General features: G+C 46.7%; 1 protein-coding gene and 1 long non-coding RNA gene across 5 annotated transcripts in view; one reads left to right on the plus strand and one right to left on the minus strand.

The window, feature by feature from the left end:
* Positions 1 to 18710, plus strand: part of ANTXR2 (ANTXR cell adhesion molecule 2) — a 77081-nt gene that overhangs the window by 10304 nt on the left and 48067 nt on the right. The window contains exons 7-10 of the mRNA XM_059843475.1: positions 337 to 417; positions 13216 to 13276; positions 14247 to 14342; positions 17014 to 17083. Of these exons, the coding sequence (XP_059699458.1) occupies positions 337 to 417; positions 13216 to 13276; positions 14247 to 14342; positions 17014 to 17083 (308 nt within the window). The remainder of the gene's footprint in view (positions 1 to 336; positions 418 to 13215; positions 13277 to 14246; positions 14343 to 17013; positions 17084 to 18710) is intronic.
* LOC132325947 (uncharacterized) overlaps positions 1 to 18710 on the minus strand; it is a 33113-nt gene that overhangs the window by 8445 nt on the left and 5958 nt on the right. For 3 of the 4 annotated variants that reach the window (XR_009486090.1, XR_009486089.1, XR_009486092.1), the window contains exons 2-7: positions 14711 to 14791; positions 5034 to 5201; positions 3810 to 3922; positions 1679 to 1787; positions 792 to 1001; positions 540 to 692 (exon numbers count right to left, since the gene is read on the minus strand). This is a non-coding gene — a long non-coding RNA (uncharacterized LOC132325947). Of the gene's footprint in view, positions 1 to 539; positions 693 to 791; positions 1002 to 1678; positions 1788 to 3091; positions 3149 to 3809; positions 3923 to 5033; positions 5202 to 14710; positions 14792 to 18710 lie in introns of all 4 variants that reach the window. The other variant, XR_009486091.1, reaches the window with a different exon arrangement.

An 18710-nucleotide genomic window follows, 5' to 3' on the forward strand; every position in this document is an offset into this window, starting at 1 on the left:
GAAAGGGTTTTTAGTCAAAGGCAGAGCAAACAGGGAGGTAATTCTGGACAGAGGTACAAAATCACTGCCAAGATGCAGCCCCTGAAAAGCTGAAAAGTGTGATGCTTGCCATGATGACTAGCCAAAATTTTGTTATAGCTGCAGTTGGCTGTGGTAAGTCCCAAGTTCAGAAAAAACTTAGTTAGCTCTAAAGAGAGAGCTCGAAAGTTTCCCTCTCTTCACAGAATTGATGAGGGTTGCTTTGAGACATCCATTTAAATTTTAAGAGAGTAAAGCACTGTGAGGAATTTGGTTTGCCAGATGATTCATGTGTTTGCATGCATTTTCTCTCCAAAGCTGGAAAGAATTGCTGACGTGAAAGAGCAAGTCTTCCCTGTCACTGGAGGATTCCAAGCACTTAAGGGGATAATCAATTCTGTGAGTACCAGGCAATAAGTTCTACCTTTCCTCAAGATTAGAGCATACTCTCCAGTCCCACTTCCAGGCAGAACTGGTTCCTAAGGCAGGAATTGCAGTAGATGATGTTCCCTCCCCATTACCTTAGAGAGGCAGTTGTGTAAATGAGCACTGCTTGCGCCTCCTGCGGTTATTCGTGCTCAGACCTCGTGTGGAGTTCGAGGACTCTTCACAGGGAGAGGGGAGTTAATGTGCCAAGTTAATGTGCTCTGATAAATGACTGCTTTGGGTTTAGTCTGGAAAAAAATGGAGACTGTTACTCTGGGAGACTTGAGAACAAACAACTGCTTAAAATCTGGGGAGTAAGCGTAATTTAGGAATTAACCTTTACTTACAGACAGAAGTGCTTTAAATCCATGACTTTAACCACTTGTTGTCCCAATAAGTGGTAAGACTCAGTTCCAGTTTTCAGCATGACATGAGAAACTCCTGTCGGTGAGATGAGGCCATTCAGCTGATTACTGTGGTTTGCAGGAAGGGATCAAAGAGAAACACTTTGGTTCTGATTAGTGGATTGATACTGTTTCAGCTGTGTGTTAAGACACCTGTGGTTGAGGACACAACATTTATTTGTCTCATTTTAGACTGAAGGCTGTACTTTTATGCAAGGTTAACAGTGCTGCTGCTACATGTTGGTAACACAAACAGGCAGTGCAAAGAGGCTTACTGGCAGAAGCCAAAAGCGATAATGAAATCCTTTTTCTGAGAGAGAGCCCACTATCATTCACTTCCCTTTCCTTTTCTTCTTTTAAATAACAAGAGGATACTACTCACACACAGGATGCTACACAGTCACGAATTTATCACTTCCTTGAACAGTGTGGTTTTTGTGAATGCCGTAATGCAGCAACTTATTTTCCTTGTTACTTAAAATAAATGTAGTTCCAGAATCTTCCTTGAACTTTCTAAAGAAAAATGATCCATCTTTTGATGCATTGACATTTGTTCTCCTGAAAAGACAGGGCAGCCCATGTGGCACTGCCTAAAACTTTTACTGTTGAAAATCTCATTCTGTGCCATTTGAAGAACTCGGAGGATTCAGCTGTGCTGCTGGTGCAAATGGTCCAAGTGCCAGTACTGGGCTTTTTTATAAGGGCTGAATGTTTAACCCCAGCTGATGACATTATGTTTCCAAGGATACTGCTGTGCAAATAAGCTTGTCAGGGACAGAGGAGCAAAGGCATTTGTGTTTGGTGTTTCCCCCCCAGCGGGGGTCACTGACCTGCGCGTGGGCACTTCTGAAGGCTCAGGTCTCTGTGCTCCTCTGGTCCTTTCAGGAAGCAGCAGGATGACGGTCGCCTGAGGTTTCTGAGGAGCTCAGCTGGAAGAGCCTGTCATTCAAACGCAGGGAAGGTTACTGTAAGCCATAGGGTGTCCCCAAGGTGGTTTTGGGCAGTCTCTAGCTAGCAGCAGTGCCAGCCTGCTGTGTCCATACCTCCCAGAACTTTAAAGCACCTTCACTTTTGTGTCAGCAGGGAGGGAGGCTTTTCTGATAAGATGTGTCTGATGGTGTTTGCACAAGCCTCAATCCAGCTGCTTCTGATACTTAGGAGAAAGCCGGCTGTAAGAATCCCAGATTTAGGCATATCACAGCTGTAGAACAGGGCCAAACACACAGAATGGCAGCGCACTGTTTCAAGGTAACAGCTTAGCAGTGACAGGAAAAGCCAACTGATGCACACTGTCCTACAGCTTACATGCAAGGTCTGCTTCTGCAGACTGAGCTCCTGGGTTGGTTCAGGCTCTATTTACAGCCTGGCCACCAGACACGTCAACACCCGGCTTTTCCCACAGAGCATGGATGGAAATACCCACACTAGGGTTTCTGGTTGGTTTGGATTTGTGTGTGTGTGTGGGGTGGGGCTTTTTTTGTAGGGCATGTGTGGTGGCAGTATTAATAGGATATTTGGTATGTTCATGTTGTATGAATTGTCACAATCACTCCACACCCCTTTTCTTTGCAGGGGTGTGGAGTGATTGTGACAATTTATTCTCATAACATTACAGCACTGATAAGTAGATCTAATTGAACATGAAATTGTCAGAGTTGTCCTTTTTAGTCACTATTATAAATTCATTTCAGTTTTCAGGTTAGCTAGAGAATACAGACTCAGAGACACTGATCTAAAGGGGAAAGCTAGTTTTGAACCAGATGAAAAGGAGGTAGGTCACAAACATGCAGCAGTATTGCTCAAAGTACAGAGTCAAAGGTGCAGTTGTGAAATCCTCTGTGAATGTTGCTGAACAATTTCTGTTCAGAAAAAACATTGTCTTCAACAATGGTAGCAACCCAGCAATTAAAACCCCTGAGCAAAACTACAGCCCAGAACTGCTGAGGAGGGGATGCAGGAGCTTCTACTACATTGATTTCTCCAGGTATGAGACTATTTGGCTGCTATCCTGTTACTTTTGCACTGTATTCCAGGAGAGCTAAGCACTTATTCTATGTTTGTTAGTGTTAAAAAAAAAAAAAAAGGTGCTGGTTTTAGCACAGACTATCTGTCATACCTGCTCCTGCAGTTGCTTTCAGCATAAGCAACTATTCCAATTATTTTCTCTGGACATTTACACAGTGTCTGTTTAATCATGACCGGGGTTAACATTCAAGACAGTCGAGATGAACATTTAGACTTACCTCGGTTTACATGCCAGAGAGCTTGTGCCATGTTTTGACATTAGTTCTGATAAAATCCTAGGGAAGTGAGAAGGGTTGACACACCTCCATGCCATTGTTTCTGCTGGATAACATCCACTACTACACTACTAAGTACATCCAACTACACTACTAACATCCACTACTAACAGGCTGTGCAGATCTGTGAAGAGGGGGCTGCTTTGCAAAGTTTCCTGCTCTGCCAGCATTGCTCATACCTAGCTTACAAGGTCATTACTAAACAGCATTGTCAGCGTGAATAAATCTGAGCAAAACTCTAGAGCTTAAAAGCAAAACGCTGAAGGCAAGTTACTGCACTCTGAGGAACAGTCACTGATGGGGTTTGGCTGATTATTGCACAGAGTGTAGCCTTGTGAGTGAGCCAGGACAGGGTGAAGGCTTTGGGAGGGCACAGGTTCTGTCACCATGCAGCAGATCAGTACTAGATAAGAAAATGAAACCCTTAATTAAACTCCAGTTCTGCTGATTTGTGAGTGAAAGTTGTCTGGTTGTCTCTGCAGGCAGAATTGGACAAGGCTGGTACCTTGAAAAGTTACATTAAGGGAACTCACTTAAGTAACATTATTAGTGCATGACAGCTCTAAGTAGACAAACACATTTTATACTGAAGTAAGTTGACAGCACTTAATACAGGAAGTTAAAATATATTTTGTTCTTAGGAAAGACCACAAAAACTTACCAGATAAGACTACAGGAACTGATACATGCAGAACTTTAGAGGAAGTAGGTCAAAAAGGGTCAGCCCAGAGTTGTTTTATCTTGCAGTGTTCCAAAATTTCTTAAAAATTTTACCTGGAAAGGATTAGAAATAGAATTGGTAATCTCTGCTTCTGCTTGTTCATTTTACAGGTGCTCAGAGTTTGTTTTGTTAATTTTACATGGGAAACTCACTGTTAAACATAATGGACAAAAAAAAAATAGATCAAGTCACAGGAACTGAATAGTTGCATTGTAAATTGAAGCAAAATTCTCTCCAAGTTGGCTGAGCCTCTTGGGAAAAAGCCCTATGCCTCAGCATAAAGCTGTTGGTTTGTCTAGGAAAAGTTGCAAATCGGGATACTCGAGGATCCGCCTCCTGGTGAAGGGGTGACCAGGGGAGAGGAGACCTCAGGGTTTGCAGGGTGCAAGCTCCTAGGCTGACGCGGATTGACTTAGACCTATCCAAGGAGTGCACTGGGACTAGTGAGGCCAAACAAAGGATTAAATGCACCAAGGTCCTTAAAAAAAGCTAGATTCACCCAGTGTCAGACTCTGGCTAAAGGGGTATTAAAGCAGGGAATGATATAAAAAATAAATTGTTTGCTATAAAAGTGTAAATTCTCTCCAGTAAAACTCGGTGGGTGATGGAGGGAAGTCTGCTCCTGTTGCAAAGAGCAGTCAGCAAAATCCCTCTGGCATTCCAATCCCTTAGGACAGCAGCAAAGGGTATCTGGAATATCCTGGGGGTTTCCATGTCAGCTGGATGGTTCCCGTGTCACTGGCTGTGCCTGGCAGTGCATGGCTGCGTTGGAGTCACACGGCTCGGTGGCAGCCAGCGTGGCGGGGCCCGCGGGGAGCTGCTGCACAAACCGCGCTCAGCGCTGCCGGCACCGCACCGAGCCACCTCTCATCTGGGGCCTGGTGACGCTCGCTGTCACCACGCCTGTGCCCCGCTGCTCGGCACACACAGGGGACAGGGGCCCCGCAGGCTGCTGACAGCACCTGGCCGTGAGCAGAGCTGTCCCTGTTTGCCATGCTAGCACAAAGTCAGCAGGGAGGGAAGCCCCCAAACCGCGTTGGACAGCCGGGGGGCGCCCAGGCAGGGACAAAACCAAAGGCTAGTGAGAGGGAGTCAGTTTTGTTGAGGTAGGCAAGAAGTATTCATGTGAGGAACAATTTTAGCCTTTATGTTGATAAAACTTACTGCACTGGCTTTCCAAAGATACGCTCCAGCCTCTGTCCATGAATCTGATGCCTTCTTTTCCAGCTGTGCTGTCAGCAGCACTTCCTCAGGCTGACCTGGCTTTGGCACTGGCTGGAGAGTGAATTACTGAACTCTCGGGAGTCCAACAGCATCTCCCGCTGGTACCTGCTGTAAGGCAACAGAATTTGTGTTTAGGGAGGGTGGGAAACTTCCCACTGCCTCAGTGGTGCTCCAGGATCAGACACTGGTGAACGCTGGTTCCACGTCTCTAACGTGGCTGCTTACACAGCTCCCCTGCCCAAACCCAGGGGCCAGGCTACAGCTCGGGCACTGAGCAGCAGTCAGGGACTACATGACATTCAAGTAATCCCTGCTGCTGTGCAGCCCCCTCGAGCTAGGCTGCCTCCCTGCGCTTCTTGGGCAGTGTGCTCAGCCTGCTCCCTCCCTTTCCCCAAGTCCTGTCCCTCCACCATGGATGAAGGGGGGTCAGCCAGCTGACTGGACATGGTTAAGATTTTTCAAGGCCAAAATCAGCTTAAACGGTTCATTATCAATTATACATCAACCTAATTGGATCATTTCCTGTAGGAAGAAAATATGCTCTGTTTGTGCACTGGGAATCCAGGAAGCAAACTATTAGACCTTTGAGGAGGTAGGGGGAGGAGAAATGCAGCAAGTTATCATTAAAAGAATTATTCTGATTAAATCAGTCATCCTATTTAATCCCCTTGGACGGTCTAATCTTCAAGCTGCACTGGGTGCAAGGTTCAGAACGAACGCTGCGCTATGTTTTCCATGTGATTGAGACTGAAGAGATAGTTTTGGGAATTACTGCATGTAGTTGTTAAAAGGAATCAATGGCCTGGAATAGAATGCTTTCTGCTCTACCCTTCACTGCCGTGCAGCCCTCAGTTTGACATTCTCTGACATATTACAAACCATATAATGTTCTCCTGGAGCACAGTGAGCTTGATAAGCCAGCACCGGCTCTGACACGACTCTGGTTAGAGTGAGCGTGCCTGTGCCCTGTGATTGGGATGGGACTTGTCAGCCAGCCCTGCACGCCTGGCAGCTCTCTTACATAAGGGATGCTGCACAACTGGCTCCAAAGGAAGCAGCCACAGGTCCAGATGAAATCCAGCCACTCCTTACTGAGAAGTTTCTTTGAGCCAGATTTTTCTTACTAATTAGAAAAAAAAATAAATAGCCCAAACAACTTTTTTTCCTGTTATGGAAAGTAACAGTTTGTCTTGGTTCCCAGTTACATTACTTGGTAAGTAATGGTTTTAGGGCTGTTTTTAGTAATTTGGGGGTAAAGGTTCCGATGCTGTTAAAATACGCATCTCATGACCCGCAGTTTTGTCATCTCCATTTGCTTTCCTCAGTGGCTGCCAATGAGGTGCTGCTCAGCCTTGGTGTAATTAGAATATTCTCACTAACCTAACGCCGCGCCAGGCTTCTCTCGGGTGGTGATTTTATGCAAGACCATATGTCTCAGGGATTTTTTTTGCTTAGACAGGGGACAGGGTAGCAGCCTTCCCCTTCCCCTCACTCTTTGTCCATGGCACTGCCAAGCAGTGTCAGGGAGCAGGCCGGGCTTGGCAGCGAGGTGTAGTCACAGGCACAGATGTTTGGCAGCAGAGAGAGGTAGGAGCCATTAGATATTAACTGCTGCAGTTCCTGCTCTCACTTTGTGGGAGAGAAGCACCTAAATGGTGTTTCCTTGAAAAGCATGTGTTTCTTTCCAAGTCACCCTGAATTGATTGCCTTGGGTCTAGTGTGAGGCAGTCCTGCTGCCTTGTGCCTTTCTGCACAGATCGGCGCTGGGGAGATAAATGACAGAGCTTGCTTGAACACAGCAGAGGCACGTGATGAGAAACCAACGCTAGAAAGGATGAAAGGCTGCACTTTGGAAACAGTTAATTTCAGGGAGTTCAGGCATTAATTGCTATATGGACAGGCTGGCCTGTCCAGAGCTGAAGGTGGGCTGTGAAGGTGCTTCTCACTTAAAAAGTCTGAGAAAGGTTTCTTGAGTGTAATCACAGAAATCAAGAGCTCTACCTAAATTTAGTTCCTCTTGTAACCTACTCCAGATCTTTTTTTTGTTAAAACCTAATTCTGCTACACTATGGGGGGGGGGGGGGGGGGGGGCACCAGTCCTATTTACATAAAAAAAGCAGCAGCTCATGAATGAGAAACCTGTAACAATGCCAGCCTACAAACGCCTTAAATTCTTCAGCACCCTCATTTCACACACATTGACTTTACATGCCATAGGAGTCACTGAATTCAGCACAAAAAAGTCCTGCTCAACACACAGTCAACATTTCATTCTCTAGAACAAAACCAGTGAGTCCAGCAAACCGATTTTACACCTCCTGCTTTACTTCTCTTTCCTTTTTACTGTCTTAGCAGTAGTGGAAAAAAAAAGTTTTGAGTTAAAAAGAAAAAAAAAAAAAAAAAGGAAGAAAGCTGCCAGTAATACTTCTAAGTGACTCACAGAAAAACAAATATACATGGAAACACAGGGTAAGCCCAGTCCTGCTGCAGCCAATTGGAAGGAACGAAGCAGAATAGTTTTAGGAACTGAAACAAGCACCTGGGTGAGCTCAGCTGGACACAGCTAACCCAGCACTGGCACAATCCTGCCTTCACCATCCATTGCTCTGAGGGGCTCCACAGCCCCGAGCTGGGATGGGGCTCCAGAATGCTTTGACTCACCAAAGAATGGCCTCGCTCAGGAGCGGTGTTCTCTTGGCTGGGGCAGCTTTCCCCAGCTCCGATCTGGGCTTCTGGACCCCATCTGCACACCCAGCTCCACCTGTGTAGGCAGGAGCCCGGCTGTTGCCTACCATTTAACTAGCTGCTGCCCACACCCAGTGGCATTTCTGAGCAGCTAAACCAGGAGCCCCAAGGTGCAGGCAATTCCTCATCAAGAAAAGGCCCACAGCTGGCAGTTGTTGAGGCTTTGCCTGCACTCACAGAGCCAGCTGAAGCACAGAACGCTCAACATACACTGGTGGCCCTAGAAATCCTTAGTAGTTCAGAGTTGTTAGCATGCCAAGTCTGACCAGAACATCTCAGCAGCTGTCTCCTTCCAGCAGTTCCTGGTTATTCTGATCTCTGTCCCAGGAAGCAAATGCTTTGCACAGCTATGGAGCATTTTCAACACTTGAAACTGTTATGGTGGTTCAGTGAAGAATCCAGCTGTGCTGATGACCTACCCAAACCCTGTATGCAGTGTACGGTTCTGGGCAGGAACAGATGCCATGCAAGTTATGATTTATGGTGCTGCCTGCTGCCAAAAACTTTTGAACTGCATACAGGGCTAAGCAAAACCGAGTGAGGTTGCAAGACAAATTGACACTTACCATATTTTGTTAATTGTCTCTGTACGGTTGGGCTGCTCATGGCTTGTTACTAGTGCATTGTTCTCACAATTTCATGGAACACAACCTTCATTAGTGTCCTGGAAGGGAAAGTTGTTGTTTGCGTAACATTGTGCCGCCTGCTACAGCACTTGCTGAGGGAATGGCAGGCTAAATACTCAAAAAGCTGCAGGAGCCATCCTGCTTTGCTCTTAAACACTGAGAACTTGTAAGGGGCAGCAGTGAGGGTGAAAAAAGAGTCCAGGGGAGCCAGGCCCAGTCTATGACAGGCTGAAGAGGTCCTGGAAGAGCCACAAAGCACATCTTCCACGATAAGAAATATTGCATAAAGCAGGGGAAAGATCTCTGGCAAGGCAGAAATGATAAACAGAGGTGGAGTTTGCAAAGACCACGAGCAGTGGGGAACTTGATGTCAGCCTGTTAGTTGGCTGCCTTCGTGCTGCAGGGACATCTGCCCTTTCAGGGCTGGCTGATGTCAGAATTTGGGTGTGGGGTGTTTCTCTGCAGCTCGGGGCTGACAACACCCCAGTGGTGTGGTCAGTGCAGACACCTGCAGGTCAGAAACAGGCAGAGTTTCTCCAACAGCTCTGGTGGGAGGAAATGTGTTAGTAATGACAAAAATGGGAGCCTAGATCTTTTAGAAATGATGAACTGAAGTTTCTGTGAGCCTTCAGGAACCTTCTAGAGGGAAGCGCATAGAAAGCTGTGAGGATGGATATGGATTTTAAGTATTCCTTAACAATCAGGAAAGTCTGGGAAAAACACACTAGGTGAAAAGTGGGGCCACATGGAAAAGCTGGTAAAGCTTTTGGTAATGGATCAGTGGACCTGATAAATGAACTTCCTGCAACTGTTTCAGGAAGACTGACATTTGTGCTTACTTGTAAGTCACTGAACTAGCCTGGACATAGGTGGTTTAAAGCTCCACAGCTGCAGTTGGGATGGCCATGGTGTTCCCAGAGGAGCTGGGCAGCCCAGCAGCTGATTGACAGATGACCCCTTCAGCAAAGAAAAGCCTGTTTGGGCAGGTAGGACCCAAGGTGTGCCAGCAAGTTGGCATTGAGGGTGAGTTTACCTGCAAGTGCCCCCAGGTATCTTGGATGCCTCTCTTCTGGTAACTTCTGCTCTCAGAAGTGTTCTGAAATGCTTAACTTGCTTTACTGAGAGGTGCTATAGGAGCTGCACAGAGTGCACTCAGGAGCCATAAGGAGGGATTTCACTGGAGGGGTGGGTGGGAGACTGCCCTGCATGCATCCATCCCTGCGGAGCAGTGCTCGGCAGCAGAGTCAGCGTGGAGCACAAGCTGCATTCGTGCCATTGGTTCTTGTGCTGGCTGCTCTAAGAACTGGCCCTAAAAAATACCAGGGTTTGAAACAGAAGATCCTTGGTTGCTGCTGCTGCAATGTGGCAGCAATGTAACAAGTCCTGAACAAGAGAAGCTACAGAATCATTTCCTCAGCAGTCTGTTGTGTTGCTGTTGCACAAGTGGATGTTTGGGGCATGGATTCCATGTCTCATTTTCATACAGTCCAAGAGACTGACTGCCTAAGAACAGAACTGCAGTGCCTTCTCTTGTCCCAGCAGCCACACCTTTGTTAATGAGCTCACAGCTGTGGTCACTTGACCTGGCCGACTCTGGTTCCAGCTGGCACCATTCCCGCTCTGCACAGGTCACCTCAGGAGGCAGTGAACACCCTCTAGTCTTACCATAGCTCCCCACTGCTGAAGCTGCAAAGCAGGACAAAGGCTGACAAGTTTCTGCTCTATTATGCACTTGGGGTTGTGGGGAATTGGCTCTCTCTGGTAAAGCCGGCACCGGGAGGAGGGGGAAGGCAGGGAATGAGAGAAAAGCCTTTGTGAGCCTGGGAGCAGAGTCCTATATTTGGTACGGACCTCTGGAGAGAAAATGGATGACATCAGTTCTCAGAATCTCTTCTTGTATGCTGTTAGAATAAGGCAATTTGTCTTACTTTATTTTATGTTAGCAGAGTGCTTAGCTATCCTATCCAAGGATGGCCTTATAGAGTTATTATTTCAACTGTTCTTGTGGGCAGGTTTCTAAATAATGAATTTGTAGGGTCTTAGATTATCCTGAACTGGACAAGAGGGAGCATTGTATATATTTCTGTGGAGTTTGTTTTGGTCTTGATGACGTGGCAGCCCAGGTTTCCACATCGGGATAGTTTAAAGTTAGTTTTAAATTCTAAAGGACAGGGGTGTGAAGGCATGTTAAATAATGGACATGGATCCTAAGGAAAATGGCTACGATGCCTTCACCTAATTTCTCCCCAGGGGGAAAAAACTTTCTATTGGAGTGCTGGAGTGCACTGTGCTGGCTGGAAGGATTAGCTTGCATGGAAAGGGAAAAAAGATTGAAACAGGTAGAAAAGAGTGAGTGGAAGCAATGACAGGTGACAGGTTTCTGTACCTTCTCCTAAGACATGCAAATGTGTTCATTTCCCCCACACATGAAAGCACATGCAGCATTTGCTGTACTGAAATTACCCTCAGCTTCCCATGGTGATGGCAGAATCCTTGTGAGCCGAACTCCACACAGGGCTGGTGCTCAGGACAGCTCCTGGGCTTGGACCCTGCACAGAGTCTGATGGCTTCTGTTTAACTCTGGGGAAACTCTGCTCTGAGCAGTGTTTCAATGTTGCTTTGAGGGAGTGTTAAGGAGAACGCAGAGCGTCAGCAGAGATTAAGCAGAGAACCATATCCATGTGCTTCTGATGGGCTCCACCTGAACCCAGTTAGTCCTCGGGGAGGTTCCATGTCTGCTTTTTAAGCTAACTTGATCATTGAGGGGAGGGGCTTCTGGGGACAAGGCACATTTCTCTACCATTATCCTTTTTTTTTTTCCCCCCCATGTGTGGACTATCAAGAGGCTTTTTGGAGGATAGAAAACAACCTGACACTTACAAACCCAAATTTGAGTAGTCTCAGAGGTGTTTTCACCCCAATATAAGCTTTGTTTGGGGGGAAATGGTAGAATTAGGCCACCACCCTTGCAAAGAGACAGTCTCTAAGCAGTACAGCTTGCTTAAGCTAAGCAAGGGATGGCAGTAATAAAAATTATGTAAAATTATTGTCGAAGCAGTTATTTCTAGAGCAGTATTAACATCTGGTATTTGCTGCTTTAGCCAAGAGCATGCATGAAAATGGATTCCATGGAAGAAATCAGTGTATCCTGACCTCTGTATTGTAATTTGCTTTTGTTCGTGATTTGTGATCATTTTATCTACACAGTATTTCAGCTCAATTGGGGTTATTGTGTCTGCCCCTCCCAGTTTGTTCTTAAACCCAAAGGTAGTTAAATATATTCAGGTAGGTTTTTTCCTGATTTATATTGCATTTGGAAGCTCAGTGTTTGAAAATTCACCCTGGGATGTAATGAAACCAGAGAACTACTGCTTGGCAAGGGAAGTCAGGTCCTGTCCCACACTGTCTTCCCCTCTCCCCAGCCTCCAGGTAATACCATTGACCCTTCCTCAGACACTGGGCAAATGGGGCCAGGACAGGGGTTGGGAAGTTCTCCCCCTAAAAACAAAATTACTGAGATCTGTGCTTCACATGAAGCTGGCCCCCAGTCTCAGCTTCACGAGAGCTATTTATCTGACTCTTGAGTGAAAACAACTGAACATGCTTTTACAGCAAAGGAATAAAATGCTATACAAAATATTCCCCAGCCCCCAAACAAGCCACAGATAACTTGTCTCCACACTGCAATAGGAATCAAGAGGCTAAAGCCCTTTTTTGGAAGCAAGATCCTCAGCTAATATGAACTGCTTGGCTCGCACTGAACTCCGGGCTACATTTTTTCCTAAGATCTCTCTTGCTGTGTCTCATCCAAATGCATGTGCCTGCGGCATCTCTCTTTTTTAAAATACCACTTAATATTTAACATGGGTTTTAAAGCACTAAAAGATTAATTTGTGCACAACAGTTTGTGGGGGGAGAGGCAACACAAGAAGCGTTCAGTGAGGCAAGATGCTCTCTTTCTTGGTGCGCTTCTTGTCAGAACAGCGCTTGCTTGACTGTTTCTGCTGGGCCTGGGTATGTAGCAACACAAACCACTGGGAAACATCACAGAGTAAGGAGTCCTACTGAGAGGAAGGCAGGAGTTAAGAGTAAGACTGAGGGACATACTTAGGAAGCCAGGGCAGCTCAGCAGCAGGCATACACCTGGCAAGTGAAGCTAGAGAGGGGACAGTAACAGGACTCTGTGCTGTGCACGTGATTGCAGGGAGCTGAACTTATGCCATGGAATGCTTACAAAAGCCTGCTAAAAATCCCACGTACAACAGGGAGAGCTGAAGTGAGATTCCTGTCCAAGGGCAGGCAGCGCAGTCAGGAACACCGCTGTCACTGTGCCTCTCCATGCTGGGCAAGGTGCCAGCACTCACAGTAACGTGCACTTGGCGGGACCAGGCTTCATTGTTGGAACACTGCTTTTCACTGGATTAGGTTTTGGATCAGGCTTCTTGTGATTCATTGTTGGCTTAAACATAAGGATTGGGGTTCATGGAAAATCAGGATAGGGATCTGTACATCATTATATTTCAAAAGCTCTATAGGGCTTAAACTAATCCAAGCCTTAGGAACTCCTAGACTTGACTGTGCAGGTGTGCAGGAACTGCTCATGCTCCAGGTGATGTCCGACAAAGTTGGACTTAGCAAACCAAACCTGTAGCTGTATGTGTGTTCCGGGAAAAGCATTTGTTTTAAACTAAGATTGCTCATGGAAGTAGTGCTATGAAACCTATTTGTGACTATTTCCTCCTTTGCAATAGGTTTTGAAGCAATCATGCACTGAGATTTTATATTTGGAGCCATCCAGTGTCTGTGTAGGAGGTAAGGTTCTATAGTTTTTATATCCTATTCAATTATCATAGGACTGTGGTTTCCCTCTGCTTTATCCAAAGGAAAACTGCGTGTGTCTAGAATAAAGCATCTCTAACTGCAGTCCTCAAAAAGTTAAAGAAACATGAGATTTCTCTGTAGCCTTCTTGTTCTCCTCAGGGGAGCTGACCACCAGGGCCTGCTTCCATAGCTTGGGTAATGCACATGGAAGTTGGAGAGGATTTACGTGCCCCTCTCCCGAGTCTGCTCTGCCCTTGTCTCAACTCTGCCCCAATATGTGCGGAGTGTAAGAACAAAGCATGTGACTGCATTTTTTGGCAGCAAGAGAAATATATTAATGAAATACAAGAGTTGCACAGAAATTTAAGGCTTGGTCTTCTTTCTAAGCTTATCATCTATGCATAGTTGGGGATCAATCAAAATAAGGTAGCTGCAAAATGTTACTTGGATATTTTTATGAAAATGTGGCTGCTCTGGATGAAGTCAGTGGCCCTGGTAAAAAAATGCTTTTCACTCCTCCTCTGCACAGCTCACAGATAGCGTGGCCCTTAGGCAACTTGCAGAGAAATAGTACTAAGGAGAAATGTTTTCTTCATCTGGTACTTCAAGTGAGCCTGATCTGGGTTTGGGGAGTCTTCTTCCGAGTCCCCTATTTCTCATTTCTCATTCACTGAGAAACTGTGTCTTACTGTGCAGCTGAGCCCCAGATCATGCTAATAGCCTGAACGCGCTTGCAGTTTCAGAGGGCTGTCTCAATAAAGATTTGGGAACAAATCCTGTCTTTGCCAATCTATAAGGAGAATTCAGTACAGGGGTTCAGGAAAAAGGAGATGTCACTAAGATGGAAGCATTACTATGGTGTGCTTTGTTTATTGCAGACTAAGTGAAGTTTCCCTGGTCTAAGTGCAGCTTAGTGCAGTGTACTGCAGTTTGGTGATTTTGTGTTTGCTTTCCCCTCCAGAGGAGTTTCAAGTTGTTCTCAGAGGAAGCGGCTTAACCCTCGGTGGGAGAACTGACAGTGTGACTTGCACCTATCAAGTGAACGGAACGACAATCCGTAAGTGCGGACGTTTGCCGTCTCCTGCCTGTGTAGTCCTGCAGTTACCTCAGCTCATGACAGCTCAGAGAGAAAAAAAGCCAAGAGGAGGAGAGCAGCAAAGCTCAGAGGATTAGTAAAGGGAACAAAGTTGTTTCACACTCTCCTCAGTGGTTTCAATTTCCTACCAGGTGCCTTTAGCTGTGAGCAGTGTTGGCAGCCCCCTCACTTGAGGGCATTCGTATGGTGAGAAGTGTTTGGCTCCTGACGTTTGGGCAAGCAGATGTTTGCTGATGAACCAACTCGTGGCTGCAGTGTACTGACTGAGGTCCCCTTCCTGCAGTGAATCCCGGCCAAAACATCTCATTGCAATTCCCAGAGGCACTTACCTTGTTGTTTGCAAGGTCTCTGCCTGTCCTGGGTGGTCTGCCAGGTGTGCTGTGGGTTTCAGGGGCACATCAGTCCTCCTCCTGCAATGGCATAGAGAAAGGCCAAGTCAGAACAGTGGTGTATTTTGTCGTGGTCCGTGAGCTCTGTCTGCCCAGCATCAGGGCTGACTGCAGCCGTAGCACAAAGCACTTCTGTTTCAGATGGTGACCATGACACCTTGTACTGGCACTTCCCTCTAGCTTATATCTGAGTTTGCTTTTTCTATCCATAAGCTCAAATGGATGGCTAGGTTAAGTTCATCCAACTTGTAGCTCTAAACTGAATTCCATCGAAGCCAGCTAGACTGGAAAAAAAAAAAAAAAAGAAGTTGAAGGAAAAACTCCAACTGAATTTTTCCCTGCCTATCTGATTTCTGTATTAGTATGTTTTAAATTCCAACACAATTGAATTTGTGTTTCCAGTGCAGTTTCTTCCTTACCCTGAATATTGTATATACTGGAGTGGGCTGCCGGTTTCTCCTGCCTGGTAAATACCTACAATAATTTGGCAGACTAACAGGGTAACCCAGTAACTCTGGATGCAGGCAGCCTGTGTAAGTCAATTCCGCTTGTATAAATTTCCCTTCAGTTTCTATTACAATTGTCACCTCTGCTTCCCATTGCCCACAAACACTTGCTACCATCTGATGTGAGAATTGCCAACTACAGCTCTGGGCTGCTTGTTTTTTCTTGGCTTCAGAAAGGGGTGTGCTGAAGCACAGGAGGGTAGGGGAATGGCACAGTGATGTATTGATTATAAAAACACAATCTGCTCTGTGGGGTCTTGCCAGGGCCTGCTACATCCCCCCGGTCCACGTCTTCAGCAATGGACAACAGTGAGCGGCTGGGGAGTAGCACAGGAAGAAAGCAGGGACATTTCAAGTGGGACATTTCAAATGGCCCTTCCCACAGTACACGAGGTCATTCTCTACAGCTCTGTGCTGGATTCTGACTGCCTGTTTCAGAGGAAGCCCAAAGGGGGGCCAGTGGAGCCGGGATGAACAGAAAGACAGGGAAGGCGCTTGGAGCAGTAGCAGGACAAAAGAGATGGTCCCAGGAGAAGGACAACCATCCCCATGTCATTGCAGTCTCCTCTACAGAAGACTGGCAGTCAGTCCCTTTGCAGAACCCTCAGTGTGTGAGGGCACTTGGGCGAGCATCTGCTGGTGTTGGAGTTGCCCTCACTGAGAGCCTGGGCTCTCTTTGGGACCAGCCTCTGAGCACACCCTTACTGTGTCAGTTCCCCTGCTTTTAAAAGATGCATTTGGCATCTTTCTTGTTCTGCATTTATAAAGAACCATTACCAAATGCTAGAAAGGAAACCTGCCAAATGGAGCTGTGGGATAGAAAAATAATCTATGAAACATACCATTAAGACAAAAACATATGGCAATGTGCTAATCCCTCTTCCCCACCTCACAACTAGCCCCAAATCTAGGCCAAGCAGTCAGTGCAGATTATAGCACATATGAAAAGCTCATTTATGCCAACAGCTCCTCCTTCAGCTGCCCCTGAACTGCTTGTCTGTCTGCCTGTTCCTGAAATGCAGGACAGAGTCCTCTCCAAGTTGATCTGGCAGATCAGTTATCTGCTCTCACCCCACGGTCAGGAAACAGTCCTTGCAGAGAAATCATCAGTCCTGCCATGGGGAAATTTGGGCTGATGGTTCTGCACACAGGAGCTGGATTTCCCCAGTTTCCCAAATGTGTGAGATAAAAAAGCTCCATCCTCCCCATCTCACACCTGCAGAACTGAAATGCTGTACTGGACACAAGGCTCTACAAATAAGTGCTTCACATGCTCTACAGATAGGCGCTTTGTAAGTGTAAGAGGCTTGCAAATCACACAGACTCAAAAGCAGAAGAAACACTGGAGAAAAACACTCGAGTCACAGCTAATAAAACAGTCCTGCAATGCAACACACAGGGATGGAGCCAGCTAGAAACAAACCTTCATCTTCCAACTACCAGGAAACTACTAATAGTGATCTCATTCTCCACAAAGATGGTGTTGATTCCAGGAAGTGTTCTCTCTGGAAGAGCATGAGCTGACCCAAATAGCTCCAATAAGCACTGGGCTCACCTGGCATTCACAGCCAGCTCTGGGGCTCTGTGTTCCTTACCTTGGGCCTGCCTTGCTGCCAGTTTCAGCCAGGACAGACCAGTAAGGAGCATGGGAATGGAGGGACCTCACAGCATGTTCACATGGCAGCTCCTCACCTAAGCTGCACAGCATAGTAAGCTCATGTGATTTTTGTTTTTCAGATGAAAGGCCTAAAACAGTAGAATCTGATTTTTTGCTCTGCCCTGCACCGATCCTGTACAAAAGTGGCCAGTAAGTACTGAACCAAATGCCAGCCCATGTTTTGCTGGAATTTGTCACCATTACAGCTGATGTTAACTGGGAGGGGTTTGGCTGAAGGCAGTATTTTGTTGCTTTTACAGGGGGTGGTTTGTTGCTGCATTTCCCCCCACATTCTTGTGTTATTTCCCTGGTGTATATACCAGCTTTGGAGAGGACTTGGAGTAGTCATCTGTGACCAAACCCATTTGGACAGTGCCTTAAAAATGAATATTCAGCCAGTTTATGCAATACTGAAAAGATCTGTCTTGTCATAAGTTCTATGCAGATTAGCTGTTTTAACAGGGCATATGATGCTCTTGTCCAGATCATCTCCAGGCCTACTGTTAAAGAGATGACATTACCACTGACACTTACAAGCTATTATTAAAATTAGGTGTCAGGACACGTACCCCTGCTCCACACATCCCGATCCAGTGAGTTAACAGCTCCAGCACTGGGGCTAAACTGCAGCTCTGGCCTTATTCTCAGTGTCACTGGCCAGGGCTGCACATTACTTCTAGCCCTTGGGGAACTAATCCTTCCCTCCTCCTCTCCAACTCAAAGGTGCCTCAGGGCCTTATGATCACTTGGACTTCATAGTGCACATTTCTGAAGACCCTAAGCTAATCTGAAGTCAGAGAACTGCACATCAGATTTGGGTCCTGTGGGAGGGCCAAGGCTTTGTCTGTTGGCTTCCTCCCTGCTTGTCAAGTAGTTATTCCCAGAGATTTACTAGGCATGAGGCTAATGCTAATCCAATGGGAAGCACAGCAGCTTTGCATTGGCCTTGATCTGCGGCACTTCAGCAGCTGAAGAGGTAAGCATGTTGTATAGATGGCTGGTCTGTAGCTACATTCTGACTTGAGCAACAACCAGTTGCCTCAGTTGTGCTGTCAGACGGACAGCAAAGCTCCAGAAGCACATCTGGTTTGTGTGTTGGACAGCAGGCTGGGGGAGGGAAGCTGGAAAGCCGTGGAGGAAGAACGGTCAGTGCTTGACCCCAGTGGGGCAGCTGGGGCCAGAGGGTCTGGCTCCTGAGCTGCCTCATGGCTGGCAGGGAGCGCAAGCACGGAGCAGAGCTACAGGCAGAGCAGAGGGAGGGCGAGGGATTCGATCTGTTTCCTGATGCTGCTTTCCACGCAGCTGTGTGACAAATGCATCGTGTGCCACGTGCAGCAGGGCAACAGTCCCCTGTGCCTGCTGAGCGGCCTGCATCCCACAGCGCAGCAGCTCTGCAGCTTCTGGCTCAGCTGAAACCAGTCAGCACCACCACAGTTGTAAGGGAACTGATTTTGTCATCAGGACATGTCAAGCGGTCGGGTTTAAACCCCTCCTCCCCAGGCCAGGTATTTCAGGGCAGCTACTGTACAGCAGAAGGGCAGTAGCAAATCACACACGCTCCCAGTGTGGAGCATAGATTACATACAATCCCAGTATGAAGGTCCCCAAAAGCTGATGCTGTAAAGGCTTTTCCACACACACACTTTGTCCCACGGCACATAAACAGCTGGTCCTGCCAAATGTGTGTGAGGTGCATGACATGTCTGCATAGGTTAAAGCTGTGGAAGTTAGTTGCACATGCTGCATTTTTCCTTACGCTGTGGACTGGTACTGAACC

Source organism: Haemorhous mexicanus, chromosome 4, assembly GCF_027477595.1.
Source record: "Haemorhous mexicanus isolate bHaeMex1 chromosome 4, bHaeMex1.pri, whole genome shotgun sequence".
Lineage (NCBI taxonomy): Eukaryota > Metazoa > Chordata > Aves > Passeriformes > Fringillidae > Haemorhous > Haemorhous mexicanus.